Source organism: Eptesicus fuscus, chromosome 7, assembly GCF_027574615.1.
Source record: "Eptesicus fuscus isolate TK198812 chromosome 7, DD_ASM_mEF_20220401, whole genome shotgun sequence".
Classification (NCBI taxonomy): domain Eukaryota; kingdom Metazoa; phylum Chordata; class Mammalia; order Chiroptera; family Vespertilionidae; genus Eptesicus; species Eptesicus fuscus.
The window spans coordinates 69,479,166-69,495,500 of record NC_072479.1 but is presented as its reverse complement, the minus strand read 5'-3'; the positions used below and the strand labels follow the sequence as shown (position 1 = coordinate 69,495,500).

The 16,335-nt window shown below is 41.7% G+C and overlaps 1 protein-coding gene across 1 annotated transcript in view; it reads left to right on the top strand.

Annotated features, from left to right (window-relative positions):
* FGD4 (FYVE, RhoGEF and PH domain containing 4) overlaps positions 1-16,335 on the top strand; it is a 211,958-nt gene that overhangs the window by 163,550 nt on the left and 32,073 nt on the right. Inside the window, exon 4 of the mRNA XM_028144138.2 lies at positions 658-1,165. Coding sequence (XP_027999939.2) covers positions 658-1,165 — 508 coding nt within the window. The remainder of the gene's footprint in view (positions 1-657; positions 1,166-16,335) is intronic.

Below are 16,335 nucleotides of genomic sequence, written 5' to 3'. Positions count from 1 at the left end.
GAGCACTGGGAGTGAGGAGAAATGGAATTTAATGAGGCCAGGCTATCAGAGTATATACAGAATCTCCAGGGCCATGCTCAGGATGCCAGATTGACCTTTAAGCGTGTGGGGAACCCCGCACTGAGTTTGATCTCTGGCTGACCTTGAGAGACTAGATTGGCAGGGACCGGGCGTGGGAGTGGAAAGATCGGTTAGGAGGCTATGGCAGCCTGTGTAATCAAGTTTTTGAGATGTGTTTCACTTTCCAAACAAAAATAATCTTTGGTTTCTAACCTTCTCATACATTGAGGACTGGCTCTATTTATTTTTAAAATGTTAAGAAAGTAGAAGTCTTGGCAAAAGATGGTTTTATAAATATAAATATTTCTCATATTTGAGTCTCTACTAACTAGCAATATTGATAAACACCCCGAGGAAATGTTTCAGCCCTTATAGATAATGGTCAGGCCTATCATCTTTATGTAAATGTTCCTTGAAGTGCAGATAGCATTGCCAGAGACTGAAAACTACACTGGCATATTCTTACCTGTGTTTCTAAAACCATCAGAAGGGGAAATGTCTTTACTAACTATCCCTTTCCGCTGGAATAAACTTGTTTTTATCCTAGAGCTGGTCCATGCCAGTGTTCTCACACTTCCTCTGTATTTCGCCTTTTAGCACATTATCAAGTTACGGCGATTTGAAGAAAAATTCAGCTGGGAACCTAAACGCTCCTAGAACCGCGGGAAGGCATGGATTGACAACCGCACCTCAGCAAAAGCTCCCCTCCCAGCACCCACCACCGAAGCAGGGACATGATCTAGAGCCAACTCAGGGTGTACAAACGTGTGTGGCTAACGGTGTGATGGAGGCACAAAACCAGGTGGAATGTGAGGAGGATGAAGTGGCCGCTGGTAGCCCAGATGCTCCTGTTCAAACTGCTGAACCCTTGCTGGACACGAACTTAGTGAATGGAGCAGGAGACGAGAGTACCACGGGCCCCGCCTCACCCACAACAAATGACTGTGAGGGAGATGCTTCTGACAGCAGCTGCAGGACTCCCAGTGTGGACCCAGCCCTCCCCCTGGAAGAAGAAAGGGCAGACACAGATGCCACGGCTCAAGAGAAGGAAAACGGGGAAAGCCCTTCGGAACTAGAACAGCTGGACCAGCACCAGGAGGTGAAGGTAAAGCATGAGATCGGCTCATAAGTAGGAGGAAGCACTGATCGTTTAAAAAATCATTATTTTAAGAAATATGTTTTTATTGATATGAGAGAGGAAAAAAGAAGGATAGAGAGATAGAAACATCGATGAGAGAGAAGCATCTATTGGCTGCCTCCTGCACACCTCATTACCGGTTATGGGATCGAGCCCACAACCTGGGCATGTGCCCTGACTGGGAATCGAACCGGGATCTCCTGGTTCATAGGTCGATGCTCCGCCACTGTTTTAAAACTCTGTTTCATAGCACCGGTGAAATATATGAGTCAGATCGCCCTCCGCCCCAGTGAAACAGTTTTCTAGCTCTCGCTGGTAATGGCTGTTTCCCCTACTTTCTGTAGGTTCTGTCCACCTGTTGTGATTTCAGGAGTCAGAAGAGTGTGACGACTTTGATACAGGCAAACCACAACATTGCTTTTGTTTACATAGGAAGAAAATGTTCTTCGTTGCTAGGTGTTAGGGCTGCACCCCTAATATTTATGGTCTAAGCAAGAGGAAATTGCATAATCTTTGCTTTTCAGACATTTCTAATTTAATAAAAGAAATAGACTTGGAAGATTAACGTATACTAGCGAATGTGTCTTGTAAGGACATGAATATGCAAGTAGCCACAAATTAGCCAATAGCTATCTGTAACTCTTTACAGGCTTCTGTTTTGTTTTTTTTAAAAAATCTAATTGACACACAATTTTATAATTAGAAGACTCCTTAAAAAATCTCCTGAGCTAGCAATTCATTTATAGAAGTAGAAAGAGTCCCAGAAAGCTGAAGTGATTTTCCAGGGTTGTAATAATAGCTGAGACCCCTTGTGCCCTGATTCTCAGGCCAGTGTTGTATCCCGGATGCCATGAGTCACAAACATAAATGCCAACATGTGGGAAATGTCACTGAGTGCAGCAGCCATGAGTGATTTACTAGAGGGGGGGGTGAGACTGTGGCCTACTGGAAGTTGATACCCTTTCTAAAGAGTCCTGGGAACCACCTGAGTGGCATTTCTGCCCTTGTGCCAACAGAGAGCTGACTTGTTGGTGAAATGTGCCCATCATTTACCTGTGCTATAGCAGAAACTTTTATACAATTGCAGTGGTAAGACCGTTGCATTTGTATTCTTTATCCATGTCAGTGTCGTGCTTTTGAAACAGTAATAAGTAATGGCTTTTACAAAGTATTTGGAATTTCTTGGATTGGAGGTGACATGGAAGCATCATTGTAGATGCTGGGATAGAAAGTTGTTTACATCTTTGAAGACAAGAAAAACGTCTCCACTGCTTAGTCTCTTATCAATTTTAAATAACAATCTAGGTAGGAGAGTTGAGACTTGAAAATTTGGTAATTCTATAAAAATTTGTAAGTGACAAATCCAAGTCCTAAATCTATGTACTTTTTTTTTTTTTTAATGGCGCTGTGTCTTAACTGGCATTAACATAGGCAGAAATTCAAAAGGACTGATACTAAAATATTAGAGTAAACAGAGATTGATGGATGTGTTTAGAACTTTAAAGTGAACTCCACCTTTATGGTACAATTTTCACTGCCTCTGAAACAAAAGACAATTCCAAAAAGGAGCCACTGGTTTATTTTCTCGAGGTTTGGGGAATTGGTTTTAAATGCTGACTTTCAAGCAAGGAAAGTTCAGAGGAGGAAGTGGGTGGGAGAAAATGAGTCATACTTGGTGACATCTGAAACAGGACATTGCAAAGTGACTCTTTCCATCTTGATAGAGTGAGTTAGTGTGTCTCTGCTTGAACCGTGGTGCATGGAAGAGAAGGTTAGAATCAAGAAACTCAAAACTCAGACAGCTGTCCTTTTACCGCTGGGAGGATGCCACCAGCAAGTATTTATAAAACAGTAAGAGCCATTCTTATTAAGGGAAATATTTTAGTTGGTAATGATGCCTGTGGTTGCTGGGTACGACTCCTCTCCCCCCCCCCCCCCTCATATACTAGTATTATGTGTCCATTTTCAGAGATTGGTTTGGGAGAGACTTAATCAGGTTTCTGTATTAAACGAGTGAAATCTAGAAGAGTACAGCTGGCCTTTCTCCTAAATGGGAATGTTAAGTAGTGAATGGCATGTGCTCTGTGTGGGAAGAAAATAATTTTTTTTTCTCTGCAGAGCTGTAGTTCTGAACACCACATGTCTCCCATCCGGAAAAGAGTCTTAGGATTTAATTTCTATGTGGTGACCATGTGCTCCTCTTTGCTGCTCTGATGCTTGTTGCCTTGCCTCTCCTTGTTCCAAAGGACAAACATAAATGTTAGTAGTGTTAAGATGGTAACTTTTATATTATGTACATTTTATTGTAATTAAGCATAAAACAGAAATCTTAATTTAGCAGTATAGAGTGAACCAAACAACCAGAACCAGGAAATCTGGCTGTGGCTTCTGGCTTGTCCACTAACTAACGGTACGACTTTCAACAAGTCAGATTTTTGTGCCTTTAGTTAAAGGCTATAAACTGAGTATGATCGTAAGGCCCTTTTCAGTGGCAACAGCATCTAAGTAGGTACGTTCCTTAGTTAGCACCGCCCTCCAGGTTGGCAGCTGCTTCTTCATCTGTCATGTGTTGAACTTCTAAGAGGTAATGGAATATTTGAGTTTCACGATGCAGACAACTGAAAAAAATGTCTATCTTTATATAACTCGATAAAGAGATTTATATCAGAAAAGTGTTGAATCAGTTTCACTTATCCCAGAATTAAATTTAATGGACATGTCCTAAGTGCCCACCAGGAATGGGAGAAGGAGGGGTTGGGGGCTGGAAGGTAGGAGGAGAATAGAATCACAAAGGTACTTCAGGAAAGTAGATACATATTAAAGTGCATCTTGAACAATCATTCTTAATAATTGAGAACTGACTTAAAATAGTCTCAGCTTATGTAACTGTTTTATTGATTATCTGATGTATTTTGATCAAGAATCTCTTTCAGTGGTCAATAGAAAATACTGTTATTTTTACCTTGTAAAAGATAAAGAATACCTACCTTACTGAAACTATTGGCTCTACCATAAACAGATTTAACACACACACACACACACACACACACACACACACACACACACCTCAGAGCCAAAGGAAAATTGTTAACACTTTGCGATCCTTTTATCTCTCACCCACAAGGCGTTACAGTACCTTTAAATGAAGGTTAATTGTGTATTACAGCAGATGAAAAGATTGAAATCTACTGAAGGGGAGATGTTATAAGAAAAAATTGAAACTCATAAGTTCCAGGGAAGGTAAAGGCAAAGGACTCGTGTGTGTACCTGTGCTGCCCGCACAGGCAAGCATACTTGAGGAGGTTCAGGGGGGTGGGGGTGAGGAGATGAAATAGTATTAGAATTTCTGTTTGGCATGACAAATTTGTGTTATCAAAAGTAGCGTAATTAGGAGACTCAGATAAATGAGTCAATACATTTTAGAATGAATGTTATTAAAAACTAGAGGCCCAGTGCACGAATTCGTGCATGAGTGGGGTCTGGCCATCCTGGCCCCAATTGGGGCAGATTGGGGCCAGGCCTGTAGGGAGGAGGAGACGGCGGGAGGTTGGCTAGCTGGCCCATCCCAATCCGGTTTGATCAGGGCTGGGCTGGCTCGGGGGAGGGGCTGCAGGAGGTTGGCTGGCCAGCCCTGCTCCCTATTGGGGTAGTTGGGTGATCAGGGGTGGGGCCAACCAGGGGGAAGGGCCGTGGGAGGATTGGCTGGCTGCCCTGCCATCAATCGGGGTGGGAGAGTCTGATCAGGGGTGGGGCCAGCCGGGGGGAGGGGCTGCGAGGGGTTGGCTTCCAACCCTGCCCCCTGATCTGGCCAGTTCGCTGGCCGCAGTGGGCGTCATAGCGACCTGTCGTTCTGGTCATTACAAACGCTGGCTTTTTATATATTAGATGGTCACCCTTTCTCAAGACTTGTGGGCTTTGGTGGGTCAGCTTTAGTAGACATGCACTGATGTAGAATGCTATATAGATGTGAACTTCTCTTTAGTTTGTGTGAGCCTTCTAATATCCAATTATATACTTTAATGTACTATATTGGTATATTTTTCTGATATTGTTTTCCTCTATAATTTTATACTATAGGCCAAATATAAATGTGTGTAGATATAAACTTTTTAAGACTAAAGTTTAAATAAATAATCTCTGTTACTGGCAACATAAGCTCAAAGTAGCAATATATTAAACCTCTAAAAATAGCAGGGTTTTTTTTAAAGACTGTAACAGAAGCAGTTTTGTTTTTTAAGTCAGAGTAATATTATTATGCAGAGTTAAAATACCCCCTGGGATAGTTTCCTATCTCATAAAATGTAATACGGATTTAGAGACTTTCCTCAATATAACTAACTATACTTCCCCAAAAGTCTCTGATTTCTTGCCTTTTCTTCTTCACCTTCCAACCCCTCACAGGACGGTATGGAATTTTTGCAAAATAATATAAATGAACTGTGTATAAGCAAGTTCTTACTTTTTAAAATCCCAGTCCCTAGGCCAAAGCTCCTTTAAGATATTTAAATTGCACTAGGATTGTTGGCTTTTACTTTCATATAAAAGACTTCTTTCTAAACCTGTATCAGTAATCATGCTGATTGACCTGCATTGTCCTCAATTCATCGCTACAGGAAAGGGGAGGATGTAGTTGACTGGTTGTTTCGGTCATCACAGTCACTGCCTTTTTAAATAGAGAGATTATTACAATGAGAGCTCCAAATAAAGTTGTAGGAGTATTAAAACAATATGCAGGATAAGGGAAGTTGTCCACTAACCATGTGGATAGTTCATACACTCTTGAGGGTAGCTTTGCTTTTCTTCTTTTTTTTTTCTGTCAATCCTCACCCAAGGATATTTTTTCCCATTTATTTTTAGAGAAAGTGGAAGGGAGAGGGAGAGACGGAGAGAGAGAAACATTGATGTGAGAGAGACACATTGATCGATTGCCTCCTGCACGCATCCTGACCAGGGCCAGGGATCGAGCCTGCAACTGAAGTATGTGCCCTTGACTGGAATCGAACCCTTGACCCTTCAGTCCGTGGGCCAATGCTCTAACCACTGCGCAAACCACTAGGGTGAAGATAGCTTTTCTTTGTTCATTTACAACTGAATGGTGAACTCAGAAACTTCTTTGTTTTGTGGTGACTTTGTATAGTATGTTGGCAAGATGTAAGAAAGAAATGAGAAGAAATGAACTTCATAGAAAAAACCTGAAAAAACCACCTGTTGTTCAACCTGAAAATGCAGTGGGCCAGGTTCCGTCTCCAGGTGCTAAAACAAATGAACAACACGAACCTTGCCCACAAAGCCTCAGTCTACTGAGCAGAGAGGAACACAAGTAAATCACCATAATATGGTGAATACGTGCTTCGGAAACACAGATGAAGAAACAAAGGTGCCTGGAGGAGGGCCAGAGGAGGGGCAGGCTGTGGAGAAGCCATTGCATTGGGCTTGAAGAAAGAGTGGGAGGCTGCTGGGTGATCCAGACTAGAAGGGAAGAAGGTGTTGAGTGTGTCTAGGCAGAAGGAAAGTGTGAGGAATGAGTAGAGGCAAGAAAGTGGGTGCCATAATTGGTGTATTTCTGGCCTCATAATAATAGGTCAGAGGGCTAGAGAAATGAGTGAAGGGGTAGAGGGAGAGGCTTCAAAAGAAAATGTAAGCTAAGGACAAATCGAAATGGGTTTGCATTGCCCAAGTTGTATTTTCTCTCCCCCTAGGACAATGGAGACTTCTCCTTATATGTCATCTCCTGTTATAAAAAAAGATTTTTTTAACAGTCAATAAATATTTATTGAATAAATGTATAAAAGAATGTATTAAATCAGACACATGTGCCTCCTAATTCAATATAAACCCTTAAAGAGGAAAGGGCATTTCTTTTTTCTTTATTTTTTTTGGTTAATCCTCACCCAAGGATATTTTTCCATTGATTTTTAGAGAGTGGAAGGGCATGTGCCCTGACTGGGAATTGAACCATGACCTCCTGGTTCATAGGTTGACACTCAACCACTGAGCCACACTGGTCGGGCTATAGGATGTTTATTAATACAACATATAATTTTGTCAATAAAATTGTTTTTAAAATGTTAAAATAACATTTTCTTATTTAACAGAGTAAATATAAGATTAGAGCTGGTCTATAAAATAGTTTCTGAATTTCTCCAAGTTTCTTAGGTCTCTTCTGATTTCAATAATCTAAATATTCATTTCCATATTAATCTATTTTAAGAGCATTGGGAGTAATGATTAAAAAAGATTTTTGAGAGTCTAACTAAAAATTAATAATTCTCATAGAAAATCAATAAAATGCAGCAAAGCATAGAAAATACACAAAGCATCCATAGTTCTACCACTCAGAGAGAACTGCTTTGATGTTTAACATTCCACCTTGTTTTTCTGAGCCAATTATTTTAAGACTATATTCAATATCATAATGTATGGTCCTTCTGCAGCCTGTTTTGTTGGATGAAGCATAGGGTTTCTCCTCCCCCCCCCCCCCCATGTTATTTCAGACTTTCCATAAGCCTGGTACTCTCTGGCCTCAGAGACAATTAAAGCATGGAAGTGACATGAATTTATACCTTTGGGTTTTAGAAAAACGAGTCAGATGAAAGGAAAAACAATGGAGCAGGGCACATAACAGCAACTTCAGTGTCCCAGGTGTGAGAGGATGAGGTCCTTGCTGGAGGACCCGGTAACTGGATGTGGGGAATGAGTCATATTCAACTCCTAGCTTGAATGGGTGGCAGGTGGTATACCATTATTGAACTTCAAGGAAATAAAAGGAGAGACATATATTAGGGCAAAAAAATACATTGGGTTTAGACATAGTGAATTTGAAGGACTTTATCTTGTCCAGGTGAAAATGTCTAAAACAAAAGTAGAATATTCTGGAGATATTCTGTATACAAGGGTGTGATTAATATTGCCAACATAAAATATGTAGGAACAGAGAAAAGGCCAAGGACCAAGCCCTAAAAGCACAAACATAATCAAAAGAGGAACATAGTGAATTAACAGAAGAAAAAAGAAGAGAGAGTGATGTTGTGAGAACCAAGGGGCTTGAGAGGGTAGAACACGTGGGGTTATTGGTGAGCTTATGAGGACAGTCATCATTTAGAATAAGGAACTCCAGCTGACCTGGAGCCCTAGGCCTTTCCAGGGATAGCACAGCTCACTGGCTCAGTGAACCTGGGTAATTAAATTAAATTGAGTGAATTATATTGTACTTATTGGGTGCAAGGTACTACAGTGAATACAGTGAGGAAACTTAACAGTCGAGAAGGAGGATTAAGATAAATACCCGTTACTTAAAGGGGAAACATATGAGGTGAAGGGGAAGGGAGAATTCCAAGGTCAGCTAAGGTTCTGGAGCATAGTGGAGAGGCTGAATTCCCTGTTGTGAGCAGAAGTGGTGAAGCCAGGCAGACCTGGCACTCAGTGAGGTACGGAGAGACCACAGCATAGAGGTGGTACCAAGGCTTGGTGTTGGATGTGTTGATTTGGGAAGTGCCTGTAGAAGCTAGTGAGATGTCCTCAAGGGATGAGGCTTGGAACTTGAGGACAGTGGAGAAGGTTGGCTCCTGTGATAACGTATGACTATGACTTTGAAGGTCCAGGTCAAAGATGGAGGGACCATTCAGCAGTCTTCCCACCATTGCTCAGGGCCTGGAACTCAAGAAAGAGAAGAAGCAAACCTGGAGTGGGAGCGAACCAGGGTCAGCTAATCAGCAGTGCAAAGAACACAGGAATAACGGAGTCAGGGATGGGAGTTAACACAGTGTTGCCATGAACCAGATTTGGGACAGTCAGGTACATCGAGGTCAGGATGCACATGTAAATCCAGTTTAGTGTGGGTGTGAGAGGAATGGAAAGGTCAAATCTTGAAAACATAGCAGTTGTATGTGGCTTTCAAAAACAAAAACAAAGCAATTTGTGTCTTACAAAAAGGAAAAGAAAACAATGCCTGGTGGTCAAGAAGACAGGCTCAAGAGCCAGACTCTCTAGGTTTGAATCCCGACTCAGCCACTTATCAGCCGAATGACCTTGAGCAGGTCACTCAACCTCTCTAAACCCAGTTTCCTCATCTATGAAATGGAGATAATAATACCTACCTACTACCTCATAACATTGTGACAAGGCCTAGGACATTTAATCGTTGTAAAGGACTTAGAACGGTGCCTTGAAACACAATATGAGCTATGTATTTGTTAAATTAAACATAAAATAAAATCCTGTTTCCCCATTTGTAAGTCAAGATGAATAGACCCATGACCGTGTCCCTCAGTAGATCCAGAATTCAACATATCTTGCCTGGTGAATATCCCAGCACCTTCTATCATTTCTGTTTTAAACTGAGGTACTCCTGTGGGATGCACAAAAATAAGTTTGCATGCCTCTTCCTTTTTAACTTAGGTTTTCTATGTTTTGTTTCTCTTGCCTAAAAACCATAGCCTATTACCACATAAGGCACTCATTTATAAATATGTACAAGGTTTTAACTCCCGGGAATTATTATTAGCAATATTTATAAATGACCTAATTTCTTTGATGTCCTGCCCATACTTAGGATAGGTTAGTTCAGTTATTGATTGTATTTATTCATTTTTTCTTGGTGTCTGATCTTTAATTTCTGCAAAACCCAAAGGACAGTTTAGTCTAATGTAGACTAAGTTGAGTATAAGAGCAGAGTTCTCTTTTTGCTACCACTTCCTGTCTGATCTGACGCAAGTAACCAAATTGCCCTTGTCAGTGCAAGCTCAGTTTCTCCCTCCCCCCATGCTTACCTAAAAAAAAAATGTCATTATAACCTTCAGATTAAAAGCTCTCACACACACCTCTTCTCCTGTGTTTTGTTTGTTTGTTTCTGCTGCAACTGTGTGTAGAGGACATAAGATTGGAAAAGCCTTGGTGCTGGGTCCAAAGCAGGTGTAGACTTTGCTCTCAAACCTTCTTGAAGATCATGCTAAAATAGCCTGATTATGTTTGTGACACCACAAGATGAAGCACTGGGACAGGAGTAATGTCTGTGTGTCCCAGTGGGTATTCTCTTTTTCTTGTAATGTGAACCTGGTGATAAATTTCTTGCTGATTACAAATCTTCCCTGAGACCACATGACCTTACTTAGGGGATTATTACATGATCTTAATTGAGCACAAAATCTGTGTTTTTATTCCGTTACCTTTTCATTCTGTTATTCCCCAAATCCAGAGGAAGTTCTCTTAGTTAAAAGGCTGTCACAGAGCAAGAACTTTGTTTTCACAGACCTGGATTTGACTGTGGACTCAATCACTTACTAGCTGTATGACTTTTGAGCCAGATGGAAGACATTGATGTCTGGAAATACATGAAAAATTATGTCAAAATTTTGATGCATCTCCTAATTTGTGGTACAAAATCAAGTGTTTATTCCCTTAAGTTGACTCATCTTGTTACAAGAGAATGGACTTCTGGGAACACAGAGATATGTGTACCTATACAAAGCCACATCTTCCTTCTCCATGGAGAATATAATTAACTGACAGCAGATTTGGGCATTCTGGTCCTCTAAAATCCTGATAATTTATATACATACTAGAGGCCCGAGGCACGAAATTTGTGCAAGGGGATCGGTCCTCGTAGCCACCGCAGCTTGCCTCAGCCCTCGCAGCCCCGGCTTCATCCAGAAGGTTGTCCAGCTGTCCTGTCTAATTAGCATATTATGATTTTATTATTATAGATTGTTTTTAATATAACTTTTCATTAATATGTAGAAAAAGCTGTAATAACTATTAGTACATTTGAGTCAATGCTTTTAGAAAAATATTCTACTTAAAATGAAATCACATGAGAACATGTATTGAAGAGTTATAAAGCATGATGCCAACATCTGATTCATGTTTAAAAAATTGACCCTGGCTGGTGTTGCTCAGTGGTGAGAGCATCAGCCCATGTACTGAAGGGTCTTGAGTTCGATTCCCAGCCCTGGTTAGTGCATGGAAGGCAACTGATCGATGTGTCTTTTTCACAGGATGTTCCTCTCTCTGTGTGTGTCTCTCTCTCTCTCTCCCCCTCCCTCCTCCCTCCCTTCCACTGTCTCTAAGAATCAATGGAAAAAAATATCCTTGGGTGAGGATTAACAAAATAATAATAATAAAATAAAAATAAACAATAATAATAAAAGAAGATTTTATCCCTATAGCATCTTTCAGGAAGCTGTAATTATTCATTAACATTTACAAAATCTCTCTGCAATATCTATTCCCCCACTTGCTTTTGAGGCATATGGCAGGGGGTAGGCACTACGATTTTGAAGAATGACTCACTGGCTCCACACACACATTTTCTGCCTATCCAGTTAGTGAACTCTGAACTGTAGTGGGAAGGAGCTCTTTGCTCCTGCCTTATAGGAAAGCCATGTCAAAGGTCTGAAAATAACTATAGGAGCTGGTGACATCTGCGGCTAAGGACGCAGAACTGACCCTGGAGCACACTCGTGTGCAGGTACAGTGACATAACGAGGCTGAACCTAACCCCAGTGAGAATGGAGCAGATCTCTGGGAAAGGTTACTGGAGGTGTGAGAGTTCACAGTAATAGCCTTGGAAGTGCAGTGAGCAGAGAGAAGTCGGAGGGCAGCAGAGAAGAGTAAATTGGTTAGTCTATTCTTATAAGAGGAGTGTATCTTTCAAATCTGGTACTTGAGACATACTCAATATATATTTTTTTGTTGTTAATCCTCACCTGAGGATCTTTTTACATTGACATTTTTTTTAGAAGAGTGAAAGGGAGGGAGGGAGAAAGGAAGGGAGGGGGGCAGAGAGAGAGAGAGGGCTAAATAGAATTTTTATTGAAAAAAATAACAAATTAAAATGTGTAGTAGGTACCATATTCCATTTTTAAGTGGATAGAGTATTTTGTTAGTCTGTTCACTTGTAGGCACTAATGCAGCCTTGTTTTTTGTTTTTTTTTGTTGTTGTTGTTGTAAAGAAAGGTTAGAGTGAGAGCCAACTATTAGTGAATAGTTACCTAAAATCACATACCACAGATAAGAATCTGATTCAGTTACCTTCTAACCGAGTGACCTTGGGCAAGTTTCCCAGACCTTTTTGAGCCTGGGGATTTTGTTTTGTTCTGTGTATGGTACTGCCTGTAAAATAAGAATAGTAATGGTATCTATTTTATAAGGATGTTGTACGGATTAGCTAGTTTTACAGTGGCATTAGTATTGTTGTTTTGATTGACCTAAAACAAGGCTCCATTGAGTCAGTGATTTCCTGACCTCAACCGCAAAATCCCTAGTAATTTTTCACAAACCTACGGAGTGATTAAACCCATCAGCAAACTTACTTTTGCTTATCTTTGTGTTAGTTTTGGCAAGGTCAGGGACCTAACGTTAGAAGACCATCTGTGTGGAAGGAACATAGCTTTTAATAACTGCTGTCATCCCCATGGATTTTGCAAAATATTACCAGGATACCCACAGTTTGACATGTTCAGCTAAAATACGATTTGCAGTCAGCAAAAGAGTGTTGCATATAAGTGTCCTAAGATAGGATGTGGAAGACTTCAGGAGTGGCTTCATTTCGTGGCAATAATAGACAGTCTGGCCTGTTGGTTAATGGATTCTGACAAATAAAAGGCACATTATTTTATTACAGCACACATTCTGCAGGATCTTTTTTTTAAAAATATATTTGTCAGAACTAGAATCTTACCTTATAATAGACAAATATGCAAATTGACCGCACCTTCGCTACGCCCAAGCCATGCCCACCAACCAAGCCACGCCCATCAACCACGCCCACCAGGAAACCGTTGAAGGGAAGCACCTGCTCCGATCACAGGAGCCAGCCGAACCCGCTCCTGCGATCGGGTCGCAGGGACGCTGGGGTGCGGCGGGGCCCAAGGCCCGGGAAGCCGCCCGGGGCTTTCCGGGCCTTGGGTGCCAGCCGGGTGCGTGCTCCGATCGCAGGATCGCTGGGGTGCAGCGGGGCCCAAGGCCCGGGAAGCCGCCCGGGGCTTTCCGGGCCTTGGGCGCCAGCCGGGTGCGTGCTCCGATCGCAGGGACGCTGGGGTGCGGCGGGGCCCAAGGCCCGGGAAGCCGCCCGGGGCTTTCCGGGCCTTGGGCGCCAGCCGGGTGCGTGCTCCAATCGCAGGGGGGGTCGGCTCGCTCCTGCGATCGGGTCACAGGAACGCTAGGGTGCAGTTTTCACCTGCACCAGTTTTCTGCCGGCACCGGGACCCTGAAAGAAGGTAGAAGGCGGTGGCCACAGCCAAGGCCTGGGTCCCCAGTGCCGGCAGAAAACTGGTGCAGGCAGCCAGGTGAATGAAGGTCTATTGCACGAATCTTCGTGCAAATGGGCTACTAGTCAGAACATATAAAAGAATGCAAGTCAAAAAGATCCATCACTACTATTAGAATAAAGCTAAAGGAGTTCATCACCACCAAACCAGTATTACATGAAATGTTGAAGGGTATTCTTTAAGAAGAGGAAGAAGAAGGAGGAGGAAGAGGAAGAGGAGGAAAAGTATGAACAATAAAATGGCAATAAATACATATCAACAATTGAATCTAAAAATCAAAATAAAGGAACAAGGAATCTAATGAACCAAATGAACTGATGGATAAAATAGAAACAGAGGCATGGAAACATGGAATAGACTGAGGAATCTTAGAGGGAAGGGGGGTGGGGGTGGGTGGGAAGAGATTAACCAAAGAACTTATATGCATATATGCATTACCTATAGACACTGACAAGACAGAGTGGTGAAGGCCTGGGTTGGGGCAGGAGCCAGGTGGAGGGGGGCAGAAGGGGGACAAAGTGGGGGCATCTGTAAGACTCTCAACAATAAAGACACACACACACACACACACACAAAGAATAAAACCAGAAGCTAGAAAACAACAGTTACTACTACTAATAATAACAACATGGATGTATCTCCAATGCATTTTGACAAATGAAACAAGTCAGATGCAAAAGGCGCAGACTGTGTGATCCCGTTTACACACGCTCTGGAACAGATAGCTCAGCGTTGCCGGGCACGGGTCCTGTGAGAGCGGTGGGGCTGAGTGCGAAGAGACCTGAGATGAGGTCGACGGAAGTATTCTGCACCTTGATTGGGGTGGTGGTGACATGATGACAAGCATTTGTCAAAACTAAAACTTTGTACCGAAAGGGTCGGTTTTACTATCACTTCTACATTATATCAATCAATCTGGCTTTAAAAAAACAAAGGAAACAAAGATAAAAATATCTTGTAGTGTTGATTCAGATCAGTATTTCCTGTGTGTGGAATAACATAGTGCTTTTTCTTTCCCTGAAATGTTGACAGATTCTTATGTATTTACTGTGTATTTGTGTTCACTTATTAACAGTTTCAAAGTCACATTTTTAGGTCATTGAGTATTTTACTGTCTCTATAAGTAGTAATTGTTTAAAAATTACTTGAAAGTTTTTAAATTTCATGGAATATATTGCATCTGTTTCATAGTATTTGTTTTCTGTATTAATTAGAATGCTACAAATAACAACAGTAACACTCTGCCTGGCTTAAACAATGGCGACTCTTACTGGCTTCACCTCTGTGGTTATGGAATGGCTGCTCGTAGCATTGAAGCCTACATAGGTCCCTCATTTACATGGAGCAGCAAACGGAGAGTGCTTTTTCCGTGGTTCTTCCTTTAAGAGTAGGGAACCTCCTCTTCCCCGCTGCTGTACACATTTCCTCATGTCTCCTTGTGTCCTGAACCAATCACTGTGTACCCATTATTGTTACACCAATCAGGGCCCCCCTTTTAATCTGGGAGGGCAGTGGTTACTTCCCCAAAAGAAAGGCTACATAGTGGTGAGTTACATGAACCAAGTCTGGATACCATTAAAGAATTGGGGGAGGTCTAGCCAGTTTTGCTCAGTGGATAGAGCGTCAGCCTGCGGACTGAAGGGTCCTGGGTTCGATTCTGGTCAAGGGCACGTACCTTGGTTGCAGGCTCCTCTCCAGCCCAGGCCCTGGTCAGGGCATGTGCAAGAGGCACCCAATCGATGTGTTTCTCTCACATTGATGTTCCTCTCTGTCTTTCCTTCTCTCTTCCACACTCTCTAAAAATCAATGGAAAAATATACTTGGGTGAGGATTAAAAAAAAAAATGGGGGAAAAGGATACCAGGCAGGTAAGTAACAATACTAGTGCTTTACCCTGAATTTACTAAGTTAAAACAAAAACTTGACTAGTTGGGGGATTTGCTGACTACATAGTTGTTATTTCAATATTTCTGAGACCACAAATTATTTGAACAGTATTGTGTTACTTTACCTAAAGACTTCACATAAAAATACCTCACCTCGGTACTGCTGTAAGAAGCAACTTGGTCATTTTCCACATTAGAATAGATGCTGCCTATAAAACATAAGTAGATGTCCTATATGTTGAATACAGTGAAGCATTCTTATAGCTTAATAGTATTTTATACAGTTTAAAAATATAACATTTACACAGATTATACCCTGGTTAAAATATACTTTGGTCTGTTTTGGTACTAGAGTTTTTACTAAACCTTTATTATACTTAATACTCTCCTAGAGTGGAAGGGTATTTCAGCAATGTAGGCAGAACTTTCTAAATAAAAAACACATTTTAGGTATAAAATATAAAATGCATTTTAATAGGCCCAAGCCGAAGGGCTTTGGATAGTTAAAGAAGGCTCCATAGACGAGGGGTGGAAATTCAGCCGGCCATCAAAAGGAAGGTAAGTCTTAAACACCTACAGAGGCACAGCGAGAGCATGTGCCAGACAGAGAGGATAAAAGAAAGGTTTGGGGATGGCCGGGGACATGTTTGGATGAAGGTGGATGGATTACTGTGTTTGGAGGAAAGTGTGCCTGTGAAGATACAACGAGAGAGAAGTTTGAGGAAGTGACCAGGTTTGAACAACCCTGAATGGTACCCAGAATCTGGATTTTATCCTGTCATTGAGGAGAGGACTCTTGAAGGCTTCTCTTTCTATGGAAAGTAGGGTTACCTGGGCAAAGCGGAGTTTTAGAAACACTCCTCGTACGGCAGTATACAAGGTGGGTTAGAGCCCAAAATAGTGGAATCAGAGCATTTGGCAACTACTGATTGGCCTGGTCTTGAGCAAAAGAGGGTAGCAGCGATGAAAACTTAAGGGATGGATGC